The sequence below is a fragment of the Hemicordylus capensis genome, chromosome 2 (assembly GCF_027244095.1).
Source record: "Hemicordylus capensis ecotype Gifberg chromosome 2, rHemCap1.1.pri, whole genome shotgun sequence".
In the NCBI taxonomy this organism is placed as follows: Eukaryota; Metazoa; Chordata; class Lepidosauria; order Squamata; family Cordylidae; genus Hemicordylus; species Hemicordylus capensis.
The window spans coordinates 62,966,695-62,984,236 of record NC_069658.1 but is presented as its reverse complement, the minus strand read 5'-3'; the positions used below and the strand labels follow the sequence as shown (position 1 = coordinate 62,984,236).

The 17,542-nt window shown below is 42.8% G+C and overlaps 2 protein-coding genes across 8 annotated transcripts in view; one reads left to right on the top strand and one right to left on the bottom strand.

The window, feature by feature from the left end:
- The window catches only part of SLF1 (SMC5-SMC6 complex localization factor 1), a 55,383-nt gene extending 38,648 nt beyond the window's left edge, over positions 1 to 16,735 (bottom strand). For 3 of the 6 annotated variants that reach the window (XR_008315727.1, XR_008315728.1, XM_053293923.1), the window contains exons 1-7: positions 16,598 to 16,735; positions 15,062 to 15,177; positions 12,403 to 12,478; positions 9,970 to 10,213; positions 8,528 to 8,690; positions 5,833 to 5,967; positions 3,401 to 3,454 (exon numbers count right to left, since the gene is read on the bottom strand). Coding sequence is in view for 4 of the 6 variants with exons in the window: in XM_053293923.1 (XP_053149898.1) it covers positions 3,401 to 3,454; positions 5,833 to 5,967; positions 8,528 to 8,690; positions 9,970 to 10,213; positions 12,403 to 12,478; positions 15,062 to 15,175 (786 nt within the window). In the remaining 2 variants the exon portion in view is untranslated. Of the gene's footprint in view, positions 1 to 3,400; positions 3,455 to 5,832; positions 5,968 to 8,527; positions 8,691 to 9,969; positions 10,214 to 12,402; positions 12,479 to 15,061; positions 15,178 to 16,252; positions 16,370 to 16,597 lie in introns of all 6 variants that reach the window. The other 3 variants (XM_053293924.1, XM_053293926.1, XM_053293925.1) reach the window with 3 other exon arrangements.
- The window catches only part of KIAA0825 (KIAA0825 ortholog), a 431,089-nt gene continuing 430,228 nt past the window's right edge, over positions 16,682 to 17,542 (top strand). For both annotated transcript variants that reach the window (XR_008315726.1, XM_053293916.1), the window contains exon 1: positions 16,682 to 16,818. The gene's annotated coding sequence lies outside the window, so the exon portion shown is untranslated. The remainder of the gene's footprint in view (positions 16,819 to 17,542) is intronic.

Sequence of the window (17,542 nt, the reverse complement as noted above, 5' to 3'; positions counted from 1 at the left end):
GCTGTGCTGGAGAGGAGACAGCTGTTGTGGTGCATATCGGCATCAACAATGTGGGGGAATGTAGTCGGGAGGTCCTGGAAGCCAAATTTAGGCTGATAGGTAGCATATTGAAGTCCAGGACCCCCAAGAGAGCATTCTCAGAAATGCTACCTATTCAATGCACAGGTACAGTGAGCCAGACAGAGCAGACGAGTTTCAATGCGTGGATGAGATGGTGCCAGAAGGAGGAGTTTAGATTTGTTAGGCATGGGGATAAATTTTGGGGAAAGCAAGGCCTGTACAAAAGGGATGGGCTGCACTTGAACCAAGATGGAACCAGACTGCTGGCGCTTAAAATCAAAAAGGTTGCAGAGGAACTTTTAAAATGATGACTGGGGAATAGCTGATGGGAGCTGGGCAGTATCCGGTTCGGCAGACGCCATCCTTTAAACTGCGAGGGTGGAAAGGATTCAGACAAAACTGAAGGGGACAGAGCAGAACCACATAAAGAGCAGACAGAAGGCTGTGCCAGCTGGTCAAAGAGTAAAAAGAAAGATAGCATACACCAGGGAAGAGATTCAGCATATAGGTGCTTATATGCCAATTCCAGAAGCCTCCAAGCCAAGATGGGCAAGCTGGAGTGCTTGGTTGCTAACGTAGAAATAGGCATAATGGGCATAACAGAAACATGGAGGAACAGTGAGAACCAGTGGGACACTTATCCCTGGATATAAACTGTATAGAAAGGACAGGGAGGGGTGCCTTGGAGTTGGAGTAGCACTGTATGTTAAAGAAGGGATAGAATCTAACAAGCTAGAAAACCTAGGTGGACTGGAGTTCTCCACAGAAACCCTGTGGGTGACTATACAAGGCCTGAAAGGAAATGTGCTACTGGGGATGTGCTATCACCCTCCATATCAAAACGCTGACAGTGACTGGGAGTTGCAGGAGGAAATCAAGGAGGCGTCAAGGAGAGGCAGGGCTGTAATAATGGGTGACTTCAATTACCCAAACATAGACTGTGTATATTCACAGTCAGGTAATGACAGAGAGGTCAAATTTCTAGATATGCTGAATGACTATGCCCTAGAACAGGTGGTCTTGGAACCAACCAGAGAGAAGGCGACCTTGGACTTAATCCTGAGTGGCACCCAGGACCTGGTGTGTGATGTCAATGTCATAGACCCTTTAGGGAACAGTGACCATAGTGCAATCAAATTCAGCATACATGCGGAGAGAGAATCACCAAGGAAGTCCAACACAGACAGTTTGAATTTCAGAAGAAGAAACTTCTCCAAAATGAGGAGTATGGTGAAAAGACAGCTGAAAGGGAAACTCAGGAGAGTCACTTCGCTCCAGAATGCATGGAGTTTACTCAAAACCACAATACTAGAAGCCCAGTTATATATGTATACCCAAAAGGAAGAAAGGTACCACTAAGTCCAGGAGGATGCCAGCATGGCTAACAGGTACTGTCAAGGAAGCACGACTTCCTTCCGAAACTGGAAGGCCTGCCCAATTGAGGAGGACAGAAAGGAACACAAACTCTGGCAAAAGAAATGCAAGCTGACAATAAGGGAGGCAAAAAGAGAATTTGAGGAACATTTAGCTAAAAGTATCAAGGGGAATAACAAAAACTTCTTTAAATACATCAGCTGCAGGAAAGCTGCCAGGGAGGCAGTTGGACCCTTAGACAATGAAGGAGTGAAAGAGATTATTAAGGAGGATATGGAGGTTGCAGAGAAGCTAAATGAGTTCTTTGCATCTGTCTTCACGGCAGAGGATAATGAGCATATACCTGCTCCTGAACCAGGCTTTTCGGGGATGGAGGCTAAAGAACTGAGCCAGAAAGAAGTGACAAGAGAAGATGTTCTAAACTGTCTGGAAAAACTGAAAACTAACAAATTGCATGGGCCGGATGGCATCCATCCAAGAATCTTCAAAGAACTCAAATGTGAAATTGCCGACCTCTTTGCTAAAATATATAACTTATCCCTGAAATCGGCCTCTGTACCAGAGGACTGGAAAGTAGCAAATGTAACACCAATTTTCAAAAAGGGATCTAGGGGTGATCCGGGAAATTACAGGCCAGTTAACATCTGTTCCAGGCAAATTGATGGAAAACATCCTCAAGGATAAAATTGTAAAGCACATAGAAGAGCAGGCCCTGCTGGGACAATTCTGGTCACCACATCTAAAAAAGGACATTGTAGAACTGGAAAAGGTGCAGAAGAGGGCAACCAAGATGATCAGGGGCCTAGAGCACCTTTCTTATGAGGCAAGACAACACCTGGAGCTATTTAGTTTAGAAAAAAGACGAATGCGGGGAGACATGATAGAGGTCTATAAAATCATGAATAGTGTGGAGAAAGTAGACAGAGAAATTCTTCTCCCTCTCACATAACATTAGAACCAGGGGTCATCCCATGTAATAGATTACCAAAAAATTTAGGATCAATAAACGGAAGTACTTTTTCACACAATGCATAATCAACTTGTGGAATTCTCTGCCACAAGATGTGGTGACAGCCAACAACCTGGATGGCTTTAAAAAGGGTTTAGATAACTTCATGGAGGAGAGGTCTATCATCGGCTACTAGTTGGAGGGCTATAGGCCACCTCCAGCATCAAAGTCAGGATGCCTCTGAGTACCAGTTGCAGGGAAGTAACAGCAGAAGAGAAGGCACGCCCTCAACTCCTGCCTTTGGCTACCAGCAGCATCTGGTGGGCCACTGTGTGAAACAGGATGCTGGACTAGTTGGGCTTTGGGCCTGATCCAACAGGGCTATTCTTATGAGTGTGATAGCAGTGGATTCATACGTTACATGGCAAACAAGCTTGTCGTGTGTACATAGCATCTACAGTACTAAAGAGAATAGATTCTCCACGTGGGAATCACAATCTATCAACTGTGAAAATATACAAAAGGAAAGAACAAATACATACACAGACATAACCAAACAGCCTCTTTAGTTGTGAATGCATGTGCACTCTTGCGCTCATACACAAGACAAGATCCAAAGGCTGTGTATGGTTTTCTGCATGTGCACCAGGGCTTTTTAGACTCCTTCCTCTGCACCCACTCTTGGGCTCCAAAAATCACTCCTGAAGATCCGTGACATCCCCCCACCCCCGGAAACAGTATTTGATGAGCTGGAAGAGAACAGTAGATATGGATATACTGCATGCAACTATGGGACTTTTTGGAACCTGGGTTAGCATCAAGTCTTGCTCAGCATTATGTCAGAGAGGTCTCCATTTATGACTTTCCCCCTTACTGTCAAAAAACCAGGTTGTTCACCTGTAACTACAAATAAGATCATATTTGTAGGTACAGGGAACATTTGTTGCAACCTGATCAATGACATTTAAAGGATTCAAAGAACACTTCTCTCACTTCACACACACATCCCGATCTTACCTCTTTTCTGCAATCCTTCATTTGGTCTAGCTGATTATATTTGCTTAGCATAGCCTGTAAAAAACAAGCAAGTCAGCAACATAAAACAAACTTATCAGGTTATGCAGCATAACTGACCGCCTTGAGCCATTTTTGGAAGGGTGGTATATAAATAAAATAAATACAATTAACAGATTTGACAATCATAATGAAGCATTGTAATACTACTCAATAAATTGCTTGATCTTAAATAGATTTACATGTAAATGAGATCCCATTGACTTCTGGTTAGTACACCAAGGATTACACTCAAAAGCTTATAACAAAGGACCTCTATGCTTATCACAGCAATGTGATGGTAAACTAAACTACTCTGTGTTTAAAAATGTGGTTAAAAATTACTCTGTGGACCTCTAATCAGTGCAGAGGTCTGAAGAAATTAATTTTTTCAACATTTGTGCAGTAAGTTTAATCATCTCTCTATAGTGCTTATTTTTGTGTGTGTTGGGTTTTACAAGGTTTCCTGCAGTTGGAATGGCCTCCATCTTGGATGAGTTGTGAATATCTTAGTTTCAGCCACACAAATTGAGTTTGTACTAATATCTGTAGTTCTTGTGGCTTGTGTCATTATTCAGGGAGAGATAGTACCCCTACATATTAACAAGTTATGGACAGATAATGCTATACAAAAACCACAGAAAATGTAACTACTACTTAATCTGGCATTAAGTTGATTTGTCAGACGTTATTAAAACCATATACTAACAGATGCCTCTGGCCCACAGGTTTCATGGTAAGAAGAGCATAGCATAATATTAAACTCAATTGTTTTGTTAATTTTAAAGAAGCTGCTGATTTTAATGAAATAATTTAATGCCCCTTCCATTATCAAAAGCAGTGAATCTAAATCGCCAACTACTAGGACAGTATTTGTTGTGAACAATGGATTTGTTAAGTACCTTGGCTGGATCCAGCTGAGCTACAGAACTAGCAGATATCAGTACTTTCTCTTATACAGAGAGTGTGCGGGGGTGCTGGAGGCCCCCTTGATTTCTGCCAATTTCCCTCCAGTTGCAGCCCCGTGCCATATCTCACACTGTTCTAGAACAGAGGTGGGTATTAGGTAGCTCCTGGGCTTATCTATAGCTTTCCTGGCATTTGGGCTTGCTTCTCCCTCCCTTCCCTTAAAGGGGAAACTGCAGATCTGATTGCCTGGATGAATGGGGGCAAGGCCATACCATTTTTAATCTCAATCTCTCTCCCCAGGTGCTCAGAGTCATTTTCACATTCTCTTATTCATTGCTCTCCATTTTATTCTCCCACAAAGCAGACTGCTTTGTCCCCCTCCTGTCCTGCAGCAAAATTCTCCCAAATTAAAATCCCTTATTCTGTATATTTTTATACAAGCTGCCATTTTGTGACTGGCTCCACTTCCCCAAGCTGTCCTTTTGTGACTTAATGCCTCCTCAAGCTGCTGTTTTGTGCTGATCTCTCCCAAGGCTCTGGCAAAAGAAAAGGAGTTTCTTTAAACCCATTCCTGCTCTAGATGATTCCCTTGCACACAGGAACAGCTTTTAGGGGATGCACAGCAGTGTTTCTTACAATAAGGAATCCCAGATGCTGTTGGCTACAACTCCCAGCATCCCCAGCTGCAATGGGCTTTGGCTGAGGATAATGGGAGTTGTAGTCAAACCATCTGGGATTCCCAGTTACAGGGAATCCTATAAAGAGGGAGGGGAGAAAGTCCAGTTCTATGAATGTAACTTTGTTCATAATAGTGAAGATCCAAGCCAATGACACAGTAAATGCATGTGAAATACTGATTTTTCATAGAACCCATCATAGCTTCACAATATTTGCACCTGTACCAAAGTAGATCTAAATTAATATAAATCATACAAACAAATATCATATGATACCCAAGGCACTACAAAACACTGTTTAAATATTTAAAAGGAATTTAAGACTAGGGCTGTTCCGAATTCTCACTGTATTCAGTTTTTAATCCAAGAAGTTCCTTCCCATTCAAAGATTTTTTCACCAAGTATGTCAGTTTCTTGAACAATCACTTTACATATCAAAATTCTGGATGGCTTTTGTGTGCTATATTTTCCATAATTCACCAGATTTTCAGTCCCTTTTACTGACATCACATAGTATCAGTCTTTTTGTGAGAAGTCCCTTCATTATTCTCAGAAACATACATCCCCCATTTTGGCTGTTCATTTCTCTGTCAGACATTTCTTCATTGGATTTACTTTAAAGTTCCATAAACCACAAACAGGAATGGGAAACACATCAATTTTTGTTAATGTTGAAACAAATTGAACACATGTGAATGGTTTGGCTCAGCTCTAGTTAAGACTTGTTTATCTTTCATCTTTCTGTGAAGATATTTTTCTCCAATTATGCCATACTATACAAGTAAGAGGCTTACATAGACTGGTTATTACCTGTTGGAAATATATATGCTTTATAAGCATGTTTCTCATTTCACGAAGTTGCACATTAGTTATAATCTCTCTTGCTTCTTGCTCAGGTTTAATATCACTCTCCAGGCATGTTTTAATATCACTTTTTATTTCATTCTGGATTACACATAAGATACACAAGTATAGTAAGTCAACAGCCTAGTATAAGCTCACTGCATTTTAAACTGAAACAAAAAGTAGACCAGATTAAGCAATCTGAGCACTGAGGTATATTATAGAAGTATACTTAAAGAGATTGCTTGCTTAAACATTCAACACGTGGGCCCCAACCCATAGTAAATCATGCACAAGGCTGAGTGTGATCAGAATATGCAGGTATGCCTAAATGGAGTGTAAATTAAGATATGCATTCCTATTTGTAGCATGAGCTGGAATGAACATAAGAACAGCCCTGTTGGATAGGCTCAAGTCACACCTAATCCAGCATCCTGATTCTCACAGTGGCCCACCAGATGCTTCTGGGAAGCCCACAGGCAAGAGATGAAGGCATGTCCTCTCCCTGCAACTGCTATATAGAGGCATCTTGCCTTTGAGGTTAAATGAATCTCCCCATCCACACTGTCTGGGAAAGTTGTAATAAGAAACTGTAGTTTAAAGCTGCGCAACTGTGGCCCTCCAGTTGCTGCTGGGCTACAACTCCCATTCCCAGCCATAGAGGCCAATAGGGATGATTGGAGTTGTAGGCCAGCATCTGTAGGAGGGCCAAAGTTGTGTAGCCCTGGTTTAGATAAACCAGAGAGTTTGCTTTACTATCTGAACCTGAGCCTATACACTAGGAGCCAGGTCTCATGATCAGTGAGACCCGGTTTGGAAAGGTAAGGGGGGAGAGCAGGCTAAGCCCACTCTCCCCGCAGATGAGCAGGGAAGGAGCCCTGGGTGGCCAGATTGGCCGCCCACACGACTGCCGGCTCTGTGACAGAGCCAGCGGGGGCTGGGGAGTTCGGGGGCCACGCGGCCCCCGGAAGCTCCAGTATGCCCTGAGCAAGCACACAGGGCATACTGGGGAGGCCCCCGGAGCTGGGAGGCGGCTTTTCGCCTCTCCTCCGGGGGTCTACTCATGAGTAGCCGCAACGCGGAGCCGTGCCACGGCTACTCACAATTTAAAAACCCCGTTTAAGAGGAGGGGTTGTTTGGTGTGTTAACCGCCGGGAAGCAACAGGGCTCGCCTGCGAGCCTGGTGGCTCCCACGATCAGCCGGAATCGGGGCAGGCTCCCCTAGCCCAATTTCGCTGATCTTGGGAATAGCCTCAAAGAGTGATTTATTTGAGGCTGACAAACCAGGATCTGAAACCACAATTTGAAGCTTGCTTGCTAATCAGTTTGTGCTGCGGCTTGCCATTGATACTTTAATTCACAGGCTACTGCTAGACCACTCCTTGCCTCAGGAGGGTTGTTGCATAATGGAATGGGAGCTGTTCCACCTTAAGAGGCTGCTATATTATGGAGGCAGGAGTGCAGCAGAGTCCCAAGCAGATGGGAAATAAAAGCAAACAGCTCTAGACTAGAGTTTGCCACCTGCTGTACATCTAGAAGTTCAAAATATGGTGTGAGTTTTTAACTGTGGTTAAAAACTGTGAAGGCCACGGTGTGAAGCTGAAGGGATTACACACATATACAAGATATGCTAATCATACATTGACCAAATACAATTCTCAATGCAGTGTCAGGAATCATGTGCACGCCTCTGCAAGATGTGGGCAGCCAATCAGGCAATTACAGCACAGAAGCTTGCCTCCATGTTTTGATGAACTTGCTCAATTTGAGATGTGCACTGAAGTCATGGCAGAATGTGCCCTGATTTTCAACTCAGTTTTCCTGTTCTTACAGGATTTGCTAGCACAAAAGCTCAGCAGTCTCCAAAGGCTACCATATTTGACCTAACAAATATATTCAGTCTCTGAATGTGGCTTGAAATCTCCCAATCTGACATGTTCCCTTTCTCCTCTTCATTTACCTCTTCAGCTTACACGCCATCAACATCCTAGTTGATATTGATTTAAAAGAAGACTCTGCAGCTCATGTGAAGCCAGAAATTGTGGTTTAACTCTCTTTCCCAAGCCAGAATATGAAACCATAGTTAAATCTCAGGTTTGTCAACAAGAGTTAAACCACAGTTCCCACCTTCATCTTAGTCATGGAGACATGGTTTAAATCAATTAGGATGTTAATGTCAGAACTCGAAGGGGAGGGGAGGAAGTACACAAACTAGGGTGGCTTCAAGCCCCATTCCCATTCTAAATAAACCATGATTAGTGTATCAGGTAAGCAGACTCACAACCTTTTTTCTGCAATGAAAGCAAGGTAATGAACCCAATGCACTCAGTCATAATGCTACAATCAAAAGAACTCATTGGAGCAGGTATAGGTAACCTTGGCTTCCTAGTTGCTGCTGAACTACAACTCCCATAATCTCTACTGCAATAAATTTTGCCTGGGGATGATGGGAATTGTAGTTCAACAGCAGCTGGAGAGCCAAGATTGCCTATCCCTGCATTAGAACATAGGGGTTTCAGAAGCCAACCAGGAAGAGGTGAAACATTAATTCTGTGAGAACATGAACAGTTTATAGTCGGGCTCACAACGTTGGCGACAAATACAGCACTATGTTCAAAGCGCTGATTTCAATCAAGAGTCTCATTATTTGAAGTATACTTGCCTCTAAGAGATAAATCCCTAAATAGTGAACCGGATAGTATGGCGCTCCAAAGAGATGCTTTTCTTTCTCTTGGTTTAATGCTGCATTATTAGTTAGTACATGAGTAATATCTTTTGGTGCACTTAGTGCCGAACATATAGTAGCTTTTCCTGCCTTTAGAACCCTAAAATAATGGAAAGATATATTTCTGAAGTGTTTAACAGTGTGTCAAACCTACACAGCATGCAGAAAACTATGCATAGCAATTGTATTACTTGGCTATTAATTTTACAAGGAAACAGGGTTTTGGTTTAGCTTAAAACTAAAACTGATATTGCTTTGTCTGTGCATTAATATAAAACCATTACTATAGCCATGGTTTATTCAAATATATGTTGAGAATTTGTATTGTTCTAAATTGAGAAGTTGGGACCATCTCCATCCAATCAAAAAGCTTAAAACATTTATTTGGTCCACATTTTGTAACTTTACTACTACATTTTGATGAGTCCACTTGTGTGACAGTCTTCACGTGAAAAACTGAGATGCTGTCATAATCATAAAAACACTGGTCTTATAAAAGCAATTATTTCCAGGTAAGTTCTCTTTTCCTCTCCCACACTCCCAAACAGGGCCTTTTTCCTACCAAAAAACGTTAGGCATAAAAAACACAGACACAAATTGAGAGAAAAATCATTTCAAAGCCTGTTAATCCCTCATGTTAGAGTTACTGGTTCCTGTGTATCCTAAAAAACACAGACACAAATTGAGAGAAAAATCATTTCAAATCCTGTTAATCCCTCATGTTAGAGTTACTGGTTCCTGTGTATCCTAAATTTTCTTCACTACTGTTGGTCCCAAATATCCAGTGCCCCAGTCACATTCTGCAGCTGTAATTCAAGCCACAATACATACCACTACCTCAATTTTTCTACCTGTGGCTAACTGGGCAGTAGAGAAAGGCTGCTGCTTCCTGCCCTCCATTATTTATATTTATATTTATATTTATATTTATATTTATATATATATATATATATATATATATATATATATATATATATGTATGTAAGTACTGAGAACACACACACACGCTTATCGCGTTGGTATCCTGTGCTTTCTCTAAAGAGCTCACAGCAGAGAATGTGAGGTCATCCCACTTCTTATCGTCACAAACCTGTGAAGTAGGCTACACTGTATTCAGAAGTTGTGATTTACCCAATTCTCTCAACATGGGGAAACTCTTCCAGCAGGGAAAACCAGTATACACAATCAGTTACATACACTTCGTTTATTTTGCTGCAGGGGTGGGAAGCCAAACCATGCTTCTCTTATACTTGAGGCATGCTTGAAGCAGCCTTAAAGCAGTCAACTATTACGGATCAGAGAAAGACACACCACTATTTTCACATAAACCAAAGTAGAATAGTCACCTATTAGTTCAGTTTAAAGAGATCTCTTCCTACCTTGTGAAAGAATCCCTTCCTTTATCATCTTTTGCAACAAGGAGGACAACTTTCCATCTGTGGAAGGCCCCTGTAGCACCAGAGCATGTCAGCTCTTCACGCCATCTTTTAGGTGCAGATTGTATTTGAGGAGAATAATGGAAGCCTTTTTCTATTTTATATCCCCATTCGTAAGTTGTTTCATCAAGCCATCTGCCACTTTCAGCACTATTAATTATGTAGTCCTTGGTTAGTATCCACTTCCCTGGAAAGCAAATGAACTGTCATCCACAAAAGACTTTTTGTGCAGACAAATGGCAATCAAATAAAGAACAAATATCAAAATTAGCTACAATATCTTTTAGAGCAAAAACAGTAGATATTTTAATGTATTTTCTTACTACTACAGCTAATCTTTTCTAGAGTGTTAACATGGTCTTGCACATAATAATCAAAAACTGTGATTTTCCTGTAACAGACTCCTTCAGGTCAAAAGATGTCTACATTTTGTACAACATGCTAATTTTTAGTTTTACACTAGTTTTAATTGCTTTTTAACAGCATTTTAAGTACTAAAACACATTTCTGTAGTAAGATATATTCAGGGTAGATTTTACCTTCCTAGGAAAAGAAATCAAATGCACAATCTGCATAGGTTTTGCAGGAAAGTACTGCAAGTAGGCAACAAGAACTCTGTCTAGTGTGTTCATGATTTGGTGGGGTGTAGGGTGGATATCTCCCTACAAATACCTGCATGGATCTTTTACTCTGCATTTAAATGTTTCAGATATATTATTCTATATTATGCCAGCATTTATCCTCAGGGAGAAATGTAGCATGCATGCACCCACATTTCTGTAAATTAAAGGCATCCCGCTTCACCTTTAAAATGTAATCCATAAATACCCCAATCTACTAGCTAACTTTGTAAAGTATTATTATAGCACAGCAACTCAATTTTGGAGGCCTCTATAAAGCCATAGCAGACACTAAATTTTAGAGGGAATTATTTTATAGAAGCAGTCCCAACCTCCATATCTCTTCTATCAGAAATATATCCACCACTAATTTTCCTGGTTTCTATATAATTTTGATATTGTCCCTTTCTTTCCCTTCTCCCAAACTATCTTTTCCAAATTATGTCAGGGTTCACATCAATAATAACAGTACCACACCCCTTTGTACAAACATGAACTACAGCATATTTCAAAGTGAAGTGACTGTGATCCTAATCAATTTCATAGCACAGTAGAGCAGATTGCACCATTGCACAGCAGCATTTTACCAGATGGCACTTCTATAGGTGCTAGTTTTTGATGCCAGCAATCATCTGATGCAAGGGGGAGAAGGTATTCGACTCACAGGCTCTTTGTTTAGGAATCATTATCCTATATTATCATTTGTTGGTGAAAAGGCTCCACAACACAAAGGCATACCATCAACCTCAATCTCTCTGAGCCTCACAATCAAAATGGGGAAAGGGGAGACAGAACACACACACAGTTACTGGATAATTATTCATTGTACCAAAAAAAATTCTAATATAAGTTTCCTGCATATGAGTAGCTTTAAAGGGTGAGCAACTGCAACAAGCTTCTAAGGATCAGGATAAGAAGAGCAGTTTAATGTGTTTTCTTAATATTGACAGGAATGGGAGTATGGAATAAATGGAGAGTTATCTGCATATTATGTTGACTAGGAAGCATATTATTTCTTCAAATCTATAAAAAAAATGGAAGCACACAGAGCCCCTGAATTAGGGTAGGAAAAGCCTCCTACGTGGTCTCCAAAATCGCTGGTGCGGGACGGCAGCTGGTTAGGGTACAGTGTACTTCCTTGCCGCCCTGCTCAGCGACCTACAGGAAGTGCCCAATGCACATGTGCACGTGTATTGGGCACTGCCAGTTTGACGCTAACTGGATTGGCAAGGAGGTTCCCTGCCACCCCATGCCAGTGATTTTGGAGATAGTGCCAGAGGGGGTTAAGAGCACCCTCCCAGTCCCTTAAAAGGTACCCCCGCACACACACTGCCGAACCAGCTCAAACACCAGACCGGAAAAGGATCTCAGAACCGGTTCATACACATCCCTAGCACCAGTGCAGCAGAGAAATGACCATTTTGGCACACCTCCTCTTCCCTAGGAAGCCCTTTGTGCCACTCAAAAATATTCCTGAGAGATGCGAAGCCCTCAGGGACATTTCTCATAGTACAGAGGGCTTCCTGGGGAAGGGCAGGGTGCCAAAATTGCCAGTTCCCTGATGCACTGGTGCAGCTAAGAGGTTTTGTTAGGCTGGTCTCTCGTTTCATTGCTGAATCATTGCTCAGTATGCCAGCCACTGGCATTAGCCCTTTGTTTAACCTAATAAGTAATCTCTACTAACTGGACAAAGAGGCCAGAGTTAAATGGTCTCTGTGCCATCTTTAAACAAGCATGTATAATATACTGTACTCACCTGCTGCACATGCTGCTAAGTATTTTTCACTCTTGCAAGGCTGCTTTGCTATAAGGTGTGTACAATTTCTATATTGCTAATGATAGAAAGAACATACAATTAAGAATTGCACATACTCTAAGAGAAGAATTTGGACTTAAGCTTAAAACCTCTTGCTTAAAAACGATGGCATACACTTGACTTTTTACGAGTACTGCTGTTAGCCAGTCTTCCTTCACCTACCTTCTTTTGACCTAGAAATCTGGCTTCTAACCTAAGCAAGACTGAGCAGCACCCATACAGAGAGCAGCCTTTGATGCTAGGCCTTCATTTGGATCAAACAACTATGTCATGTAAGTTGAATCAGTGCAAACAGCCAAAAAAGGTGACAATCACACATCCTAAAATCCTTGCACTCTTAATGAAGCCAGAGAACGTAACACAGGCACAAGGCCCATCTAGTCCAGCATCCTGTTTCACACAGTGGCCCACAAGATGCCTCTGGGGAGCCCACAGGCAAGAGGTATGTGCATGCCCTCTTTCCTGCTGTTGCTCCCCTGCAACTGGTATTGAGAGGTATCATGCCTGTGAGGCTGGAGATGGCCCACAGCCACCGGACTAGTGGCCATTGATAGACCTGTCCACCATGAATCTGTCTAAGCCCCTGTTAAATCCATCCAAGCTGGTGGCCATTACCACATCCCATGACAAAGAATTCCATAGATTAATTATGTGCTGTGTGAAAAAGTACATCCTAAATTTCCCGACCTTCAGTTTCATGGGGTGAGGTCTGGTTCTAGTGTTGTGAGAGAGGGAGAAAGATTTATCTCTGTCCACCCTCTCCTCTCCATGCATAAATTGTATACACCTTGATCATGTCTCCCCTTAGTTGCCTCTTTTCAAAGGTAAAGAATCCCAGATGCTGATGTTGTAGAAGGTGCTCCAGGACCCTGATCATATTGGTTGCCCTCTTCTGCACCTTTTCCAGTTCTACAATATTCTTCTTAAGATATGGTGACCAAAGCTGTACACAGTACTCCAGATTTGGCTGCACCATAGATGTGTATAAGGGCATTATAATATTAGCATTTTTATTTTCAATCCCCTTCCTAATGATTCCTAGCATGTAATTAAACTTTTTCACAGCTGCCATGCACTGAGACGACACTTTCAATGAGCTGTCCACCATGACCCCAAGATCTCTCTCCTGGTCAGTCACTGACAGCTCAGATCCCATCAGCATATATGTGAAGTTGGTGTTTTTTGCCTCAATGTGCATCACTTTATACTTGCTTATACTGAACCGCATTTGCCATTTTTGCTAGGAGATTGGCAATTTCACATTTGAGTTCCTTCAGAACTCTTGGGTGGATGCCATCTGGCCCTGGAGATTTGTTAATTTTTAGTTTTTCAAGACAGTTTAGAACATCTTCCTTTGTCACCTCCAAGCTAAACAGAACCAAGGATCTTAAGCAAAAAGTTGTCCCTGTGAACCTGAACAGCCTCACTTTAAAATACAATGAAAGCAAGCTTCTATGCAGCCACTGGCATTTGGCATAATAGAGCCCTTTTATCTTGAGATTCAGCTAAAAAGCAATCATCCCAAATTAGAGGATTTCTATTTATTTATTAATTTAACATATTTTGATACTACCCAAAACTTGTGACACTTATCTCTTTTCTACTTAGATTCCCTGCCTTTGCAGCCCTATTAGAAAAACCCTATAAATATCCCCAGCTTTGGACCACTAGCATGTTCTTCTCCAGATGTGAGATAGTAGGGACTGTTTTCCTACTGCTCCCAAAAGCCACCTAATTGGTGCTGTGTGAACATATTCCCTTATCACAGCTTCTCCCTCCAGTATACTCATGGGTTGCTCCTATACCAAGTTGTCCTCCCTAGGTCCCAAGCAGTCCCCCATTCCTCCTTGTCTCTCAACACAGTTTACATGGTTGAGCTTTGAGTACTCGCCTCCCACCCCTGGGAAGTTCTATGTCCTGTGGTGCTAGTGAATCAATAGCCCCTGATTAAAGTTGGAACCCTGGACTGCAGAGACTAGAATCACCAAGACTGGTCCATTCCTTGCATGGGCTTACTACAGGCACTTCCTTGGAAATCCCAGTGTTCTCTTTTGTTGGCTCTTGGCACAGAGAGTGCTTCAGCCCTGAAACTGAGTGCCAGTCGAGCACTTCTGGCTTCACTCACAAGACAGCAGATCAAGGTCAAGACTAAAACCTGCTCTTTATATTATCTTTCTCTCTCTTCACTTTCTTTCCCCCTCATCCTTCCACATTTTAACACTAATCAGACACCTGGCTAACCAAGCCTCAAACCCTCCCCACTTCCCTCCCTCTTTCTGGAAATTGCCTTCACTTTCTGCACAACCAATCTTGAACAGAAGTTGCCAGATATCACATTTTACAATGTGCCGCTGCCTTATAAACATTATTTCTTTGCTTTCAAAAGCCTTGTCTGCTAGTCTGTTTGCTCCTCTGGGGTACCCCAATGTTGTTTGCCTCTGTTAGGGCTGTGATCTATTTATTATTCATGTTTGCAAGTTTGGTTTTCAGCAATTTCCCCCATGTATCTGAGAAAGCATGGTAACAGTACCATGTGCTAAGAAATACCAAAGTCCTAAAGATACACATTTTCTGTTTTTATTTCATCACTATCATTTACCTCAGTGTCTAGGAAAAGACAGTCTAGTTTCAAAAGTAACTCAACTAAAGTCTTCTTTTCTTGTTTCTTAAACCCAGTTAGCTGGATCCTCGGTTTCTTGATGCCACTTTCCATCTCTTTAAAAATAAAATGCACAATGGACATACAACATGAAAACAGATTATTGAGGCCTCAGACATACAAACATTTGAACCAGGGGCGTAGCAAGGTTGGAGTAGGCCCAGAGACAAGATTTTAAAATGCCCCCCCTCACTGAAGCTCAGCTCATGAAATAAAGAAATCTTAAATAAGGCTGAATAGTGGTAACAAAAAGCATAGTAATATATATATATATATATATATATATATATATATATATATACACATACATACACACACACACACACACACATATACACACACACACACACACAAACACCTATGTGCCACAACAGAACATCATCCTAAAGTATTTGTAAAAAGGTTTTGTAAATTGTGGACAATGCAAGTCATTTAATGGTACTAGAGAAAGACATGCTGTTCTGGTAGCTCCAGGTCTTAACACCCACATCAGTTTTGGAGGATGAATACAACTGAAGGAAGCCCGGGCGGGTGCACAACTGGGGGAGTCAGTCATGTGACTTGCCTCTGGAGGGCCCCCCCAAGGCATTGGGCTCCCAGACAACTGTCTCCCTTTGCCCTATTATAGTTACACCCCTGATTTGAACAAGTTATGCTACCCAAAATCAATTACCTTTCCAAGATTAAATGTACTTAATAGTCCATGACTTTCAAAAGGACTTGCTTCTGTGTTTCAGAACACACACGGCCAGGCTGAAAGTCTACCAATGGGGATTAGGCAATTTTTATTTATTTATATTATATTTTACATTTTATATCCCACTCTTCCTCCAAGGAGTCCAGAGCGATGTACTACATACTTAAGTTTCTCCTCACAACAACCCTGTGAAGTAGGTTAGGCTGAGAGGGAAATGACTGGCCCCGAGTCACCCAGCTGAATGGGGGATTTGAACTCAGGTCTCCTCGGTCCGAGTCCAGCACTCTAACCACTACACCACGCTGGCTCTCCACTTGGTCAGGAGTGTACTCTCCTCCCTCCAAATTCACTGTCAGGTCTCGGAAACAGCCGCAAAAGAACAAATGGATCATTTTGCAATTGCCTGCAAAACCACACTGTCGCTTGCAACTTGCCTTCCTCAGCTTCTTACGGAGACCGCGTATACTACGCCACCTCCGTAATAATGCAACCACGACCACCCGCGTGCATTCGAAGAGCGGAAGGCGGCGCGCGAACCCGAACTCTCAGAGCTGGGGCGGAAGAAGGAAAGAAAAAGAAGAAAGGATCTCTTTTCAAAGTGCCCTGTTTGCCGCAGCGTTTCAACCGAAGCGCGCAACATTTCTAGCATCCCCTCGGAGAGAGGAGCGACGGGTAGCCTGCTCCACAAGCACCAGGGACGGAGACGATGAAGTAGCGGCAGCGCCCACAAGGGCCTGCTGCAGGTACACAGCCAAGCACCCAAACCCCGCCCGCTTTACCTCAGGCTACCTCGCCTCAGCCAGCGCCACCATCGCAGTTGCTCCTCTCACCACCACCGCTACGATTATTGCAATCCTCTTCCTCCTCGTCGCCCTCGCGCGCGCGGCTGAACTGCTCCTCCTCCGGATGTCTGAGGCCAGTCGTTCCGGGCCGTTGTTACTGACGCTCGTTGGTCTCCGGGGCTACCAGGCGCGGAGAGGAGCGGGGCGCGGCCTACCTGGTAAGTGACGTCGGAATGTCAGGGGGGCGGAGGAGGGGAGGGGGCTCGGCGGCGCTGCATCCCCCTCGGACCCCCCCCCCCCCCGCACCACACACACACCCCGCCCCTGCACGCCTCAGCTCTCTTCAAAGGCAAAGAAAACAAAACAAAACAAAACCAAAAAAAAACCGAGGGAGAGAGTGTGCCTAACAGATTCTAGGTAAGGTGCTCCTTTGGACTCTTCGCGTGTGTCTGCTGCTGCAACAGATGGCCGCTGTCCCTCTGGAGGGTCTCTCCAGTGTTGCTGAAGTTCCACGGTTTCAACTAGAAGCTGGATACAGTCCAGACCTTTAGCTAGAGACTTTCCCCCCTTTTCGCTTCGCCTGCCCCCCATGTATTAGTCTATTAAATGAAGATCCCTTGAAGTCGGTGCATTCAGTGATGCCGGGCGAGAGAGACCTGCCCAAGTGACGAACAACAAAAATCTTTTAACGTTTTTTTGTGGTTCTGTTCCCTCACTTCAGCGCCTGGTCTATAGGGTATAACTGCATGACTGACTGATTAAATATTGACTGCAGATCATCATAGTGAAATTCTACCAACAAGGCGGGATAAAAGTGAAATAAGCCTCTAAAAGTAGCCATAGAACTCTTTATTTCGTAACTTTGAAATTCTGAAGTGCACTAGGGAACAAAAAGTAATGCCTTTTTAAATTCAAACATGGGTTGCTGTTTTAATTTTATTT